At 38.7% G+C, this 16765-nt stretch overlaps 1 protein-coding gene across 5 annotated transcripts in view; it reads right to left on the reverse strand.

Annotated features, from left to right (window-relative positions):
• Nucleotides 1-16765, reverse strand: part of TPD52 (tumor protein D52) — a 119258-nt gene that overhangs the window by 11729 nt on the left and 90764 nt on the right. For 3 of the 5 annotated variants that reach the window (XM_043879216.1, XM_043879213.1, XM_043879217.1), the window contains exons 3-5: nt 9335-9483; nt 7446-7547; nt 6369-6395 (exon numbers count right to left, since the gene is read on the reverse strand). In XM_043879216.1, the coding sequence (XP_043735151.1) occupies nt 6369-6395; nt 7446-7547; nt 9335-9483 (278 nt within the window). The remainder of the gene's footprint in view (nt 1-6368; nt 6396-7445; nt 7548-9334; nt 9484-16765) is intronic. The other 2 variants (XM_043879214.1, XM_043879215.1) reach the window with 1 other exon arrangement.

Raw genomic sequence — 16765 nt, forward strand, 5'->3', positions numbered from 1 at the left:
TGCCTACTAACTAATAGTGCCTACTATAACTGTTTACCATTATATTATTATTCTAGATGACTTTATTTTTATTTATTTATGTAGATGGCTGTGTTGGGTCTTAGTTATTGCATGCAGGATCTCCCTTGCATCATTCAGGATCTTTTGTAGGAGCTCACGGACTCTCTAGTTGTGGTGTGCAGGCTTAACTGCCCAATGGCATGTGGATCTTGGTTCCCTGACCATTAATTGAACATGTGTACCCTTCATTTCAAGGCAGATTCTTTTTTTTTTTTTTTTCATTTATTTTTATTTCAAGGCAGATTCTTAGCCACTGGACCACTAGGGAAGTCCCTACAGATGACTTTAACTGAAACACACATTAATACTTATCTAAGATTATATCCTTTAAAGCTTTCAAGTTTCACCCGGCTATTATTTTGGTTGGTAACTCAAACCCTACAGTCCAGGACAGTGCCTGGCACAAAGCTGTCATTCTACAAATACTCTTGAATTAAAGAATGAATGAATAAATAACTGCAGCAACTGAAATCAGGATGTATGAGCATCAAAGACAGGAAAGTGCATTAAAGTTCTTCAAATTCTGGCGCTTCCCTGGTGGTCCAGTGGTTAAGATGCCACACTCCCAATGCAGGGGGCCCAGGTTCAATACCTGGTCAGGGAACTAGATCCCACATGCTGCAACTAACATCTGGCACAGCCAAATAAAATTTTTAAAACCTTTTCAAATTCAAATCAAAAGGTACCCTATTATAACAAAAGAGATAATTTCTTATTAAGTGGTAGAAATTTTCAGCAAAATGGAATCGTCTAGAATAACTTGAATGAGCCCCAAACCAATTTAAAAAAATTAGAGGCTTACATGAAGAGACTCACAGGCCAAAAGCAGTTTCCTTTGAAGAGAAAGGCAATTCCTCCTGAACATACCAGAAATATTTGTCTAATGAGGCTGCTGAATTATTACAGCATGCTCTTAATAACATGAACATCAATTAAACACCTGCACTAAGTGAAATGAAAATGCTCCTTTAAAGTTTCTCTCAACTAAAATAAAGGCATGAGTCCGTGTTTACCCTGTATGTGCAGAAAACAAGCCAATAGCAGGGGAGTGACTATGAACACACCACCTGGGGACAAGATGTCTGTCCTCAGAGGGCTCCTCTGGCCTGCTGCTGACACCTAATTGTGAGGTTGTCAAAAACAGACATCTCTCTCTCTCTCTCTGTCTCTTCTCTCTCTTCCTCCTTTCTTCTCTCCCTCTCTTTCCCTCTCTCTCCTTCTCCCTCTCCCTCCCCTCCTCTTCCTCTTCCTTACTCACCCACCCAAGGCATAGACAATATCTACACCTCAAGTGCTAACTTATTAACTGATAATGTATTAATAGTACAATCAAAACTGTTGCTGGCTCTAACAAAGCAAGTCAGCATAATGTCCACAATTCCATCAGAGACTGAAATCCTCGCCACAAGTCTTCTGGTTTAGCATGAACTTGGAACAAAGGGTAGTCAACAGGATTACCCAGCTACTGCAAGCACTGGCAAAAAGGGGCCCCTGCATCCATCTCCATGAGAAGAAAGGCCGTGCAGCTCGGATGGAAACCCTCAAGCCTGCTGCCCATGCTCCTCTCCTTGTACAGTTCTTGAGGGCATGTGGTCAGTATTTGCCTCTGTGACTCACTCACCTAAAAAGATGTAGGTTTTTTAATATGTTTTTAATAGGTTTGATAGGTTTTTAAAATGTTTTCTATTATATATGTTTTACATATTCCTATTATATTTTCATATATTTTCTATTATATATAAATCAGATTACAATCAGAACACCTTGATTGAGAAATGATTTTTTAAAGTGACATTAACTCAACTTTTCAGTTGAGTTCAGTGCAGTTGCTCAGTTGTGTCCAACTCTTTGCAACCCCATGCACTGTGGCACACCAGACTTCCCTGTCCATCAACAACTCCCAGACTTTGCTCAAATTCGTCTATCGAATTGGTGACGCCATCCAACCATCTCATCCTCTGTCGTCCCCTTCTCCTCCCACCTTCAGTCTTTCCCAGAATCAGGGTCTTTTCAAATGAGTCAGCTCTTTGCATCAGGTGGCCAAAGTATTGGAGTTTCAGCTTCACCATCAGTCCTTCCAATGAACACCCAGGATTGATCTCCTTTAGGATGGACTGGTTGGATCTCCTTGTAGTCCAAGGGACTCTCAAAAGCCTTCTCCAACACCACAGGTCAAAAGCATCAATTCTTTGGTGCTCAGCTTTCTTTATGGTTCAACTCTTACATCCATACATGACTACTTGAAAAACCATAGCTTTGACTATACAGACTTCTGTTGGCAAAGTAATGTCTCTGCTTTTAAATATGCTATGTTGGTCATAGCTTTTCTTCCAAGGAGCAAGCATCTTTTAATTTCATGGCTGCAGTCACCATCAGAAGTGATTTTGGAGCCAAAAAAAATAAAGTTTGCCACTGTTTCCATTGTTTTCCCATTTATTTGCTGTGAAGTGATAGGACCAGATGCCATGATCTCAGTTTTCTGTGTTGAGGTTTAAGCCAACTTTTTCATTCTCCTCTTTCACTTTCATCAAGAGGCTCTTTAGATCTTCTTCACTTTCTGCCATAAGGGTGGTGTCCTCTGCATATCTGAGATTATTGATATTTCTCCCGGAAATCTTGATTCCAGCTTGTGCTTCATCCAGTCCAGCATTTCTCATGATGTACTCTGCATAGCAGTTAAATAAGCAGGGTGACAATATTCCTTTCCCATTTGGAACCAATCTGCTGTTCCATGTCCAGTTCTAACTGCTGCTTCTTGACCTGCATACAGATTTCTCAGGAGGCAGGTAAGGTGGTCTGGTATTCCCATCTCTTGAAGAATTTTCCACAGTTTGTTGTGATCCATACAGTCAAAGGCTTTGGCATAGTCAATAAAGCAGATGTTTTTCTGGGATGCTCTTGCTTTTTCAATGATCCAACGGATGCTGGCAATTTGATCTCTGGTTCCTCTGCCTTTTCTCAATCCAGCTTGAACATCTGAAGTTCACAGTTCACGTAATGTTGAAGCTTGGCTTGGAGAATTTTGAGCATTGCTTTGCTAGCGTGTGAGATGAGTGCAATTGTGCAGTAGTTTAAACATTCTTTGGCATTGTCTTTCTTTGGGATTGGAATGAAAACTGACCTTTTCCAGTCCTGTGACCACTGCTGAGTTTTCCAAATTTGCTGGCATATTGAGTGTAGCACGTTCACAGCATCATCTTTCAGGATTTGAAATAGCTCAACTGGAATTCCATCACCTCCACTAGCTTTGTTCGTAGTGATGCTTCCTAAGGCCCACTTGACTTCACATTCCAGGATGTCTGGCTCTAGGTGAGTGATCACACCATCATCGTTATCTGGGTCATGAAGATCTTTTTTGTACAGTTCTTCTGTGTATTCTTGCCACCTCTTCTTAATATCTTCTGCTTCTGTTAGGTCCAAACCATTTCTGTCCTTTATTGTGCCCATCTTTGCATGAAGTGTTCCCCTGTTATCTCAAATTTTCTTGAAGAGATTTCTAGTCTTTCCCCTTCTATTGTTTTCCTCTATTTCTTTGCACTGATCACTGAGGAAGGCCTTCTTATCTCTCTCTGCTATTCTTTGGAACTCTGCCTTCAAATGGGTATATCTTTCCTTTTCTCCTTTGCCTTTAGCTTCTCTTCATTTCTCAGCTATTTGTAAGGCTTCCTCAGACAACCATTTTGCCTTTTTGCATTTCTTTTTCTTGGGGATGATCTTGATCACTGTCTCCTGTACAATATCACGAACCTCCGTCCACAGTTCTTCAGGTACTCTGTCTATCAGATCTAATCCCTTGAATCTGTTTGTCACTTCCCCTGTATAATTGTAAGGAATTTAATTTAGGTCATACCTGAATGGTCTAGTGGTTTTCCCTACTTTCTTCAACTTAAGTGAATTTGGCAATAAGGAGTTCATGATCTGAGCCACAGTCAGCTCCCGGTCTTGTTTTTGCTGACTGTATAGAGCTTCTCCATCAGCCTCTGCAATGTCCCACACTGTCTGTGGAGCGTGTTTCTGTCTAAACAAACCTACTTCTTATTTATCACTTTGTCTCTCACTGGATTCTTTTTGAGATGAAACATCAAGAGCCTGAGCTTCATTAGGTCCTGAAACCAGATGCCAACCACTAAGGTCTTTACTCAATTTTTAACCTGTAAGACATAATTCCAAAATGTAGCTCTCAAAATTTAAAAAAAAAAAAACCAAAATGTAGCTCTCTTATATCTCCCACTTCCAAGTTGTAATATGAAACCTAACTTTAACCAGGACCTGCACTGATACATAATATATTGATACACAAAGAAGACATTATTCATTAATAACTAGGCTGAAAATGTAGATAGAATATGATCATAATTGCATTTTCTAAAAGAAATGAAAAAAAGTGACTGTGTAAGCAGCAAGAAAAGAGCTGCCCAACTCATATTATTTCCAGTGAATTAATAAGACAGCATATACTGAGCCATACTTAAGTACATTTGCTTAATCTTCTCAAAGGTATACAGAAAAAATGGTGGTATGAACTGATGAAATCCTTCTTCAACAGCACTTACATAGTTTTTTTTATTTTTGTTTATATTATAACTAGTGTTGCTTTATAATCCGGTATGAACAGGGCTCTTCCATTCTTTCAAGGCCACACCACACAGCATGCGGGATCTTAGTTCCCTGCTGGACAGTGGTTAAGAATCCATCTTGCAATGCAGAGGATGTGGGTTTGATCCCCAGTCAGGGAATTAAGATCTCACATGTCACAGAGCAATGAAACCCAAGTGCCACAACAACTGAGTGGCATGACACAATGTTGATACCAAGGGCTGCAACTAAGACCCAAGGCAGCCAAATAAATAAAGACAGTGATAATAAGGCCCCACAACACAGCATGCGGGACTTTAGTTCTCCAACCAGGGGCTGAAGCTGTGCCCTAGGAATGCAGCGTCTTACCCACTAGACTACCAGGGAAGTCCCAGGGCTCTTCCATTCTTAACTCATTCTTGGACCCCAACTCCCTTCCCCAGCTCTATGCACTCAAAGATTTTAAGCTCTTTCTTAATAAGAACTGTGTCTGGCATAGGCTATAGCCTTTGGATCCATCCACGCTGTGCACCTTAATGTTAGCAGAATGGATTATGTGAATGAACACATCCTCACACAACCCCATAACATTAGATAAAATTCTCTTAATAGTTTCCTAAAGCACTTAGGCCATTTTCAGTTGAACACCAAAGATACAGAATTGATTCCTATCACTGATTTCTTGGTTGTTGTTGTTTTTTTTAAGCACAATTCTAACCATAAATAGTTTAACACTCTGTTTATCTCCCTGACTTACTCTTTCAGAGATAAGTGAGAGAAAGCCTCAGCTATAAGCACCTATTTGATTACTTAAGAAGGCACAATGCTAGCCACAGCGAATGACTGCTTGAGAAGACAATTCACGTTAATAGGAACAGAGATAGAGACTAGTGTGTTAACTTTCCGACTTATACTCAAAACACCTTCTTCCACCTTCGTTTTCTCTAACTACTAATTGGATAATCAGAGAGTCTGCATGGGAGGGAGAGGAGAGGTTTGCTCAGTATCACAAAGATTCCTTCCAGAAGGGATGGCTTGGGCTGACATCTTTTTAATGTGCTTTCTTTTTTGGCCTGATACACTTTATTTCTCCTTTTGCAGCTATGAAATGTCCTTGCGTGCAGAGTTACAGAATACAACGCGTGTAAGGAAATAATAAAATAGTAAACACTAGAAGCTAACAAAACAAGTAATAAAACATGCTGAATCATGGTATATTATCTTAGGCATATTTTACCATAATAATAAAAAAAAAAATGTCAGAGTAACCTGCAAAGAAAAAAGACTAACACTGTGAGACAGCACAGATGCGTCTGTTACAACTGCATAATGGGAGCCAGGTGAAGGGGGATTCCAACATCCTGACATAGGCACCAAAGAAATTAAAGCATCAAAAACAAACAAAGTCAGACATTAAAAGGGAGGAATTCTGCATGCCATGGTAAAGCTGATTCTTTTTTACCAAACACACACACACACAAAGAGAAAGTAAAATGTCAAAATCATTTCCATATCCCTTGAATCATGTGTCAAATTATTCTCCTTTTAATGTATCCATTGCCCATGGTATACAAGAAACCCTCCCTTGAAAACAGGAATGCACCAGAGAAAAGATATTCCAAAATGCAAGATTATGTGGTGGACAAACACGACCATCCAATGTGGCGTCACAGCCTAAGCACACTTGTCTTAGACGAGAGCTGGGCTGCAGTGACGGTTCACACTCTCCTTACCTAAAGGAATGTGAAAAGGCTTGCAATCTGCAAGAAGCCAGAGTAAGCATTAAAAAAGAAAGGAAGTTCTGGTAAATCTAAAACAATTAAAGAACCTACTTTTTAAGAGCTGTGTAAAGTTTTAACTGAATTCTAAAGGGCTACACAATCGGGAGTTAGCACAGAAAGAAAACAGCTTACCGAAGAGAAGTATATATAATGGTCAAAAGGGTTTAAGAGAGCTGTGTTTATTACATTGTGTTGAAATGATAATAGTCCAAATACAATGAGCAAGTCATTAGGTACTTTTAGTACAAAGTATAAGACCAATTAACCAAACTTATTCAACCAACAAAATTCTGGTTGTAACATCTACTTTCCCCACAAAAAGAAAACACAAGGTCATGCAATCTGAAGAGTTTAAAAAAACAAAACAAAACAAAACACATAAATCTTGCAGGCCAACAGAAGCACAGCCAATTTAATCCACATTTGTCATTTTCAGCACTATTTTAATCCACGTGGGGGGTGGCCTGAGGTTACCAGTGGACACAAAAGCACTCTGAAGTGGTTGTATCAAAATGGCCAGGAAAATTCTGCAAACACATTGAAAATAAAATGCAAAATAAAAAGCAATAGCTCCAAACAAGATTTTGGCCTGGGCATGAACATAGGTGGTACAAAGCAGTACACGAATGAGCACGTGGCAAGCACACCATGGGCTAAAGATGCACCACCCGGAAGTGAAGGCAGGACTCAGTGCTCCCGGCTCATCCCCACCAGACCCCAGGCTCCGCTCACAACCACAGGTCTGCAGCCACATACTTACCCCATGTGATCAAGAGGGGCTAGGAGGAGGAAAGGTCACAACCAGAATTTTTCAACAACTTTAAATGTATTCATAAGATAATCAGTTTGAAGGCTATGCCTAGAAGGATTTAGGGATTCATTTCAGGTCCTGGTTGAAGGAGGGCTCTTCCTCACTCAAACAGGGGGGGAGTCCAACATCAGCCAGTAGCAGGCAGGAAAGAAATGCAACCACGATAACAGAGTTTAATCTGCCTCATCTTAATTAAGCAAGGAAAAATGAGGACATACTTCACATCTTCCAGCTTTTTGGTGATGACAGAGCCAACAGACGAAAAAGCAGCTGAAGCCTTCTGTCCGGCCTGAGATAAGGTTTCAGAGGTCTTCTTGTACCTATATTAAATCATAAAAGAACAGAGCAAAGAAAGTAAGCTAGCCTTTCCAATATCCATTATGTGGTGACAGAGGATGAGATGGTTAGATGGCATCACCGACTCAGTGGACACACATGTGTGCGTGCTAAGTTGCTTCAACTGTGCCCGACTCTTTGTGACCCTACGTAGCAGCAAACTCTGGGAGACAGTGAAGCACAGGGAAGCCTGGCATGCTGCAGTCCATGGGGTTGCAAAGAGTAGGACACAACTTAGCAAGTGAACAACAACGATCTTTTTAATTTCCATTACGTAGAGTTCAGTGATCACCACCTCTTGGAGAACTCTCAAGAGAAAAAAAAATAGAAAGTCCAAAATTCTTCATGACTGCCAAGTCAACATCATCACATCATCTTTTACTTAACCACCATTCCAAACACAACCTTCTGCAGCAGCCTGGGACAGCTAGAAAGGCCTGTAAAGGCAAGGCTGAAGAAATCTGGGTAAGAGTTAAAAACAGTTATGAAGCCAAGATCAAAATGGGCCAGAGGTTAAATGAAACTATGTCTTTTATTTTTTTTTCCTTTTTCACTTAAGCTAAATAAAAAACAAAAATGAAATCAAATTCCTCACATTCCTTTCACAACTTATTTCCTAAAAAGGGACCAGAAGCAAGGTGGGATCCAGGAGTACTTTTTAATCACCCAAACCAATTTGGGGCAGCATAAAGAGATTTTTCAGTTTTCCCTATATGTAGAGTTACCAAATAAGGACTGGTGCATTCTCAACAGGGTACATAAAAGGTAACAACACTTCAAATGACTCGAGTGGGACATTTGCTGTAGCACAAAAGCAGAAAATTTACCACCTCCCTCCTCCCATCTACGCAGGGATTAGTGAAGGGAAAAACTAAGACAGACAAAGGAATATGGTTCTTACCCCAAAGAGGTTAAAATCCCCACATTGTAGAAAGGGGTGTTCAGGCATTTTTACTTACCTCGTCAAGATCAAATACCAAAAAAAAAGAAAAAGAGAAAATGTTTCAGGTGATACAAGGAATGGCGTCCTGCATGTTCTCCCACTGCCTACTTATATGGATAGAAAGGGAACAAAGCGGGTGGGTACCCCTGTACTGTCATCTTAGGACGCAGTCAGCCTTGCTGCTGCTGGTCACCGGCTCAGCAGACGGGACTGCATAGGGAACCGTTCGCAGACTCGGGAAACGAAGCTGCATTTTGATAATGCTGTATAAAAACCGCGTGACCAAAAAGGACCAGAAGATTAAGGAGTGGTCGTCTGCCATTGGCACACATCAGAGACGGTGACCTGGGAGAATCTCATGCCATGTATAGAGCAGGGTTAAAAAAAATAAAGGCTCTGTACTTGGCCAGATCTTAGTTCAAACAGTGCCTCCAGACTTTGAGAGATCTGTGACCTCAACACTGATCTGATCCTGTTTCCTTATCTAAGGCTATCTCACTACCCACTCTACTGGGCTATTCTGACGACCAAGTGACTCATGTATGTATCTGGTAAGTCAGTATATAACATTTTAAGAGCTTAGATTTTATTTCTTCAACTCACATAGGAGGCTGGTTTTCTCTCTATACCCTAGAACAGTCCAAAAGACCAGTTAGAGAAGACTCAGATACCCTTGAGAACGGGGGTGGTGGGGAAGGTTGCCCTATGCAGCATAGACAAAAGCTGCAGAAACCTCTTCGGTCCCTTTCCACCCCTCCCCGCTTCCAGACAAAAGCAGCAAAGTGTCCCCTAGGTTCTCTAGAAAAAGGTAGGGTCAAGGGCACATACGCAGATGTAGCTGTCACATCTTGCCACCCTTTGGCAATGTTCTGTTTTAGTTCCTGTAGTGAATTGATCCCAAGTTTCCGCTTGATCTCCGCTAGGTGCTTCTCTTTTGCTGCTAACACTTGAGACAGAGTCTGGATTTCTTCTTCCACCTGTGAGGAGCGGGGTTGGAGTAGGAATAAAGTCAAAGAGTTAAGATGATGTACCCAAAATTATACTCAAAATTTTAGTCATTTTAAAATATTTTAGATTCATTTCTCTGCTTCTTTTAAAGCAATATAATATGTTAAGCAAACGGGTTGCTTGTTGATCTCTCCTGTAAAGCTGCTTGTCTCTCTTCTCTATATTTCAGTCTTGAGTTGTTCTCAGTCTCTCCCCTCTTCCTATACTTCCTTACTCAGTTATGTCACAGAGGTTCAGGATTCAAACCTTTACACAGATAATATTCAAATTATTCTAGCAGCTACTCTCCTGACTGCTGGGTCTGCATTTCCAGCTGAACATTGATGCATGAATGCCCATAAAAACTCACATTTATGTATTAAGTTAAACTAATCTGAAGTGAAAAGTGAAAGTGTTAGTTGCTCAGTTGTGTCCAACTCTTTGAAACCCCATGGACTGTAGGCCGCCAGGCTTCACTTGTCCATGGGATTCTCCAGGCAAGAAGACTGAAGTGGGAAGCCATACCCTTCTCCAGGGGTTCTTCCTGACCCAGGGATCGATCACACAAACAATTTGAATTCCCACCAAAATACACACAACCATGCCAGATCAAAACACAGCCATATTGCATACTTCATATAAGTTTATGCGTGCATGCATGCTAAGTCCCTTCAGTAGTGCCCGATTCTTTATGACCCTATGGACTGTAGCCCACCAGACTCTTCTGTCCACAAGATTCTCTAGGCAAGAATACTGGAGTGGGTTGCCATTCCCTCCTTCAGGGTATCTTCCCAACCCAGGGGTCGAACACATGTCTCTTGTGTCTCCTTTATTGGCAGGTGGGTTTGTTTTTGTTTTGTTTTGTTTTGTTTTTTACCACTAGCACTACCGGGAAAGCCCCATATGAGTTTATACTTCCAATATAAATCACAGTTCATACTGTCAATCTTTGTACCTGTCAAAGTCACAGGCATAAATAAAACACACTCTCTCCCAGAGTCCTGCAGAAATGTGGGCCCCTCTGATGCTGACTGACCAACCTCAGCTTGGTGGTTAGAAATGGGCTCCTGACCCATCAAGTGGCTACTAGCCAGTGAATTGCCTGGTGTGCCAAGGGATGCTCGAATAATCAGAGTCTTATTCAGGAATGTAGTTTGAGAAACTAAGATCACATTGGAAGGAGAAGCTGAAAAGACTTGGATAAAGAAGCCCTGAAGGACAGGTGGGACACAGCGAGATTATGAGATGTTGAAAGTGAAAGTGAAGTTGCTCAGTCGTGTCCAACTCTTTGCGACCCCATGGACTGTAGCCTACCAGGCTCCTCAGTCCATGGAATTCTCCAGGCAAGAGTACTGGAGTGGGTTTCCATTTCCTTCTCCAGGGGATTTTCCCAACAGAAGCTTAAATATACTTGAGGAGGCCAAAACTATAAACAGCAGCTATGAAGAAAAAAAAAAAAATAAAGACAGAGTAGCGGCAAAGGCTCAGCTAGGAAAACAGAGGGAAAAGGCAGACCCACAGACAGAAGCAGACACCCAGGGGAAGAGATTTTGATCCCAGAAGTCGAAAAACTCGGGTCCCTGAAGTATAGTTGCCCCTCCGTATCCAGAGGTTCCACATCCACAGACGCAACCAAATGCAGATTGAAAATATTCAGGGGAAAAAAAAGTTCCAGAAAGTTCCACAAAGCAAAATCTTGAAACTGCCATGTGCTGGCAATTATTTACATAGTATTTATGTGGTATTTACATAGTGTTTACATTGCACTAGGTATTATAAGTAATCTAGGGATTATTTAAAACATATGGAAGGATGTGCATAGGTTATATGCAAATATTATACCATTTTATACAAGGGACTTGAGCATCTGTGGATTTTGATATTCACAGAAGTCCTGGAACCCACTCCCTGCAGACACTGAGGGACGACTGTATATTCATTAATACTCAAGACCCTCAGAAGGAAGCTTCTCTATGCTTATTGCAAAGCTATATCTCAGTCTTGACCTACACAATACTTCTATGCGTTCAAAGACAGCATGGCCTTTAAAAACAACATAGAGTATTGTTAAGCGAACTGAGAGCACGCAACAAAAGGAAAGAAGAATAAATCCAAAGTGATGTGACTGCCAAAAAAAAACCCCAAATAACATACTCTTAGATGGCATTAATTAGAATACAGGCCCAGAACAAAGATAATCATCCATGTTTATAAGACTCCGGGCTTCCCTGGTGGCTCAGATGGTAAAGAAGCTGCCTGCAATACAGGAGACCCGGGTTCGATCCTTGGGTCAGGAAGGTATCCTGAAGAAGGCAATGGCAACCCACTCCAGTACTCCTGGTTAGAAAATTCCATAGACAGAGGAGTCTGGCGGGCTACATGGGATCCACATACACAAAACTCTCTGACATGAATCAAGAAAAATGGAATAATGAGTAGAAAAGTTACTACAAAGCTATGATAATCAAGATTGTGTGGTAGACTTGAGAGTCCAGAAATAAACCCATACATTTATGGTCAACTGATTTTCAACAAAGATACCAAGCAATTCAGTGGAAAAGAATAATTTTATTCCACAAATGGTGCTAGGACAACTGAATTTCCATATGCAAAAGAATGAAGTTGGACCCCTAAGTCAGACCATATTTATTAAGATGGATCAGAGAAATCTAAGTGAAAGAGCTAAACTATACAACTTTAAAAAAAAAAAAAGAGGTAAATTGAAATAATCTCAGATTAGACAACATCTCTTAGATATGACACCTCAAGCATGAAAACCAAAAAATAAACCAACATCATCAAATTTTAAAACTGATGTGCTTCAAAGGATACCATCATAAAAGTAAAAAGACAGCTAACAGAATTGGAAAAATGTTTCCAAATTACAAATCTGATAAGGGCCCAGTATGCAAAATATATTAAAAAACATAGCTCAATAACAGAAAAGCAAATATCCAATTAAAATGGATAATGGATTTAAATAGACATTCCACCAAAGAAATATACAAATGACCAATAATCATATGAAAAGATCACCAATACCATTCATTCTTAATTAGAGAAGTTCAAATAAGACACTACTTCATCCCTAGTAGTATGGTATTCAATAATCAGTAAGACAAACAATACCAATAAGACAAATAATATCAAGCACTGACAAGGGTGTAGAGAAATTGGAACCCTCATACATTGCTGACTGGAATGTACAATTGTACAGTTTGGCAGCAAAATAGCATGACAGCTTCTCAAAAAGTTAAACATGGAGTTGCCATATGACCCACAAATTTCATTCCTAGGTATAAAACAGGAGAACTGAAGGCATATGTTCACCCAAAAACCTGTACATGAACGTTCAGAGCAGTATTATTCATGACAGCCAAAAAGTAGAAACAGTCTAAGTGTCCAACAGCTGATGAATGGATAAACAAAATGTGGTGTATACTTACACAATAGAATATTATTCAACCATAAAAAGGAATGAAGTACTGATAGGTATTACAACATTGATGAACCTTGGAAACATTATATTAAATGAAAGAAGCCTGTCACAAAAGACCACATGTTGTTTGATTCCATTTATAAGAAATGCCCTGAACAGGCAAATTCATAGAAATAGAAAGTAGATTCGTGTTTGCCAGGGACTGGGGAGAGGGAGGATTGGGGTGAACACTAGAGGGAACAGGATTTCTTTTGGGAGTGAGGAAATGTTTTAGAATTAGATAGTACTGATACTTGTATAAACTTGTGAATACACATAAACCAATGAACTATACACATTAAAAGAATGAAATTTGATGTAAATTACATCTCAAAAAGAAGTTTAAAAAAATGGATGGAGGAGATTTTTATCTCTTAATTTCTACAACTATTTCAAGCAGTAATTCTAAGGTGAAAATAGAAAATTATCATGTTTTAAATGTAAATGATTTTATTACATATAATTTTTAGGATAATTATTATCATATTTTATTATGATATCATAATCTTATATATGATGGGCTTCCATGGTGGCTCAGTGGTAAAGAATCTGTCTGTGATGGAGGAGCCACAGGAGATTCAAGTTCGATCCTTGGGTCAGGAAGATCCCTTGAAGAAGGGAATGGCAACCCACTCCAATATTCTTGCCTGGAGGATCACATGGACAGAGGAGCCTGGCAGGCTCAAGTTCATAGGGCTGCAAAGAGCTGGATATGACTGAAGAGACATAGCACACAAGTATGCAAAGTAAGAATATATCTTCCATATCTCATGGAGTTTTCATAAAAATTGTATAAACTTCTGATTGAGTGTAAATACTATACAAATAAAAGCACAAATGCACACGCATCAGAGTTCATGGGGATGGACACAAGACCCAATGTTGTAATGTAAGACCTTTGACCTTAATCTTCATAATTTTGGATTAGGCAATGGTTTCTGACAAGTAACAACTAAGGCACAAGTCACCAAAGGAAAAATAAATTCAACTTCCTCAAAGTTAAAAACTTGTGTGCTTCAAAGAGTGAAAAGGAAAACCCACAGAATGGGAGAAAGTGTTCACATAGTATATGTCTGATAACTTCACTTGTTAAATAATATTACATAATCTGTTGGGCGATTTAGATCTCTGTTTCCTCCTCTGCCAAACCATAAAAAAAGTAATACCTGCCTCATAACGTTGTTATGAGGATTAATGAGATAATGACTATGAACAGTTCAGCCACCCACGCAGCAATAGTCTGTAAATGTTAGTTGCTATTACTATTAAGTTAATATCACTGATAATGAAATAATTATACTGAGGGCTGCAACGATTTGGAAAAACTGTTCTCTCACATACTATGAGAAATCTTCTGGCTAGCGTTTTGGCCTTGTTGGTGTACATGGAAATGACTGTGTTCTTAACACCCAGTAAGCCCAGGAATTCTATTAATACTTCTAGGAATTTATTCTGAAGAATTAATTAAAGGACTTCCCTGGTGGCACAGTGGATAGGAATCTGCCTGCCAATGCAGGGGACATAGATTCGATTCCTGGTATGGGAAGATTCCACGTGCTACAGAGCAACTAAGCTCGTGCACTGCAACTACTGAAGCCTGTGTGCCTAGAACCTGTGCTCTGCAACAACACAAGCCACCGCAATCAACAGCCCAAGCACCACAACCAAGAGTAGCCCCCACTCACTGCAACTAGACAAAGCCCAAGCAAAGCAACAAAGACCCAGCACAACCAAAAGTAATAGAATTTGAAAAAAGAACTAATTAAAGAGGTGCCTAAAGGATTACATGTATCTCCATCAAAATACTGTTCATAATAGCAAAAAAGGGAAATAACTGAAATGTTTGTAAATGATAGGCCCATTAATTAAAAATGGGCTTGCAGCAATTAAAAGAACAGGCTATTCTGCACCAATTTAAAATGAAATTGTATAAGATTATTTACTGCCACAAAATTTTTTTTGAAATTCAATTAAGTGGAGAAAAGTTATAATTGTGTATTCTGATGTCTTCTTAAAATACTGAAATTTTATAGCAATACATACATAGAAAAAAGTCTGGAAAGAGATAATCTAAAACTTTTATGCTATAAAGGTAATTTTGCTTTTCTTCAGTGCTTTTTGTTTTTACGATAAACATATGCAACTTGTATAAAAAGTATTTTTGTTTTCTCTTTTCAAAATAACAGTATTAGGTATGTACCAAAAACTCTATATTTTTCATTCTTACTCTCCTGATAGGGTTTATCACCAATCTGCCTTCCCCATCCTATCCCCACCTAGTTTATAAAATCTGATGTAAAGAGGTAGATAGAACGAATAAGGAAACAGGAGGTCTGAACACTATAAATCAACTATAAACAGAACACTTCACCCCAAAACAATAAAATACACCTTCTTTTCAAATGTACATGAAACATTCTCCAGGACAAAGCATACTGTTAAGCAACAAAACAAAGCTCAATAAATTTAAATAATATAAAATATCCTGACCAACCATAATGGAATAAATCTAGAAACCAGAAACAAAAGGAAAACTAGGAAATTCATAAATTTATCCAGTTAAACAACACACTCTTATGCCAGCAATGGGTCAAAGAAGAAATCAAAAAGAAATTAGAAAATACTCTGAGACAAATGAAAACAAATACACAACATATTAAATCTTATGAGATGAGTAACAATAGTGCTCAGAGTGAAATTTGTAGCTGTAAATGCCTACATTAAAAAAAAAATTTCAAATCAATAACCTAACTGTACACTCTAACAGAACTAGGAAAAGAAGAGCAAACTAAAGCCAAAGTTAACAAAAAGAAAGGAATTAAAGATTAAATTAAGTTAAAGATTAACAGAAGAAAGGACAGAAAACCAATAGTGAAAAATCAATGAAATCAAAAACTATTCCTTAGAAAGATCAATACAATTGGTAAACCTCTAGTCAGACCAACAGAGGGTAAAAAAGAGAAGATGCAAATAACTAAACTCAGAAATGAAAGTGGTGACAATACTATTAACCTTATAGAAATAAAAAGATTGTAAGAGAATATTATGAATAACTAAATGCCAATAAACTAGATAACTTAAATGAAATGGATGAATTCCTAGAAATTCACAAATGATTGAAACTAAGAAAAATTAGTCTGAACAGACTTATAACATATAAAAAGATTGATTGAATAATCAAAAATTTCCCAACAAATAAAAGTCCAAAACAAGAAGGCTTCATTGGTGAATTCTACTAAACACTTAAAGAAGAATTAAGGCCAAGTCTTCTCAAATTCTTCCACAAAAGAGAATGGAAAACTTCCTAACTCATTCCAAGAGGCCAGCCATTACCATGATACAAAAAACGGACAAAGATATAAGAAAAGAAAATTGCAAGTCAATCTCTCATGAATATAGGTACAAAAATACTTAGTAAAATACCAGCAAACCAAATCCAGAAACATAGTTAAAGGATTATATCATCAAGGCCTAGAATACATAGACCTAGGATAAAGTGGAATTTATTCTAGGAATTTAAGGATGACTCAAAATATGAAAATCAATTAATGTAATATACCATATTAATAAAATGAAAGGAATAAATACATGATTATCTTAATAGGTGCAAAAAAGCATTTGACAAAATCCAGGACCCTTTCATGATAAAAATACTGAACAAACTATGAATAGAAGGGAACTTCCTTAATATGAATAAGTGTATTTATAAAAACCAAGAGTTATCATCACACTGAATGATGAAAGACTGAAAGTATTTCCCCTAAGATTAGAAACAAGACAAGGATACCCACTTT

Source organism: Cervus elaphus, chromosome 21 (assembly GCF_910594005.1).
Source record: "Cervus elaphus chromosome 21, mCerEla1.1, whole genome shotgun sequence".
NCBI lineage: Eukaryota > Metazoa > Chordata > Mammalia > Artiodactyla > Cervidae > Cervus > Cervus elaphus.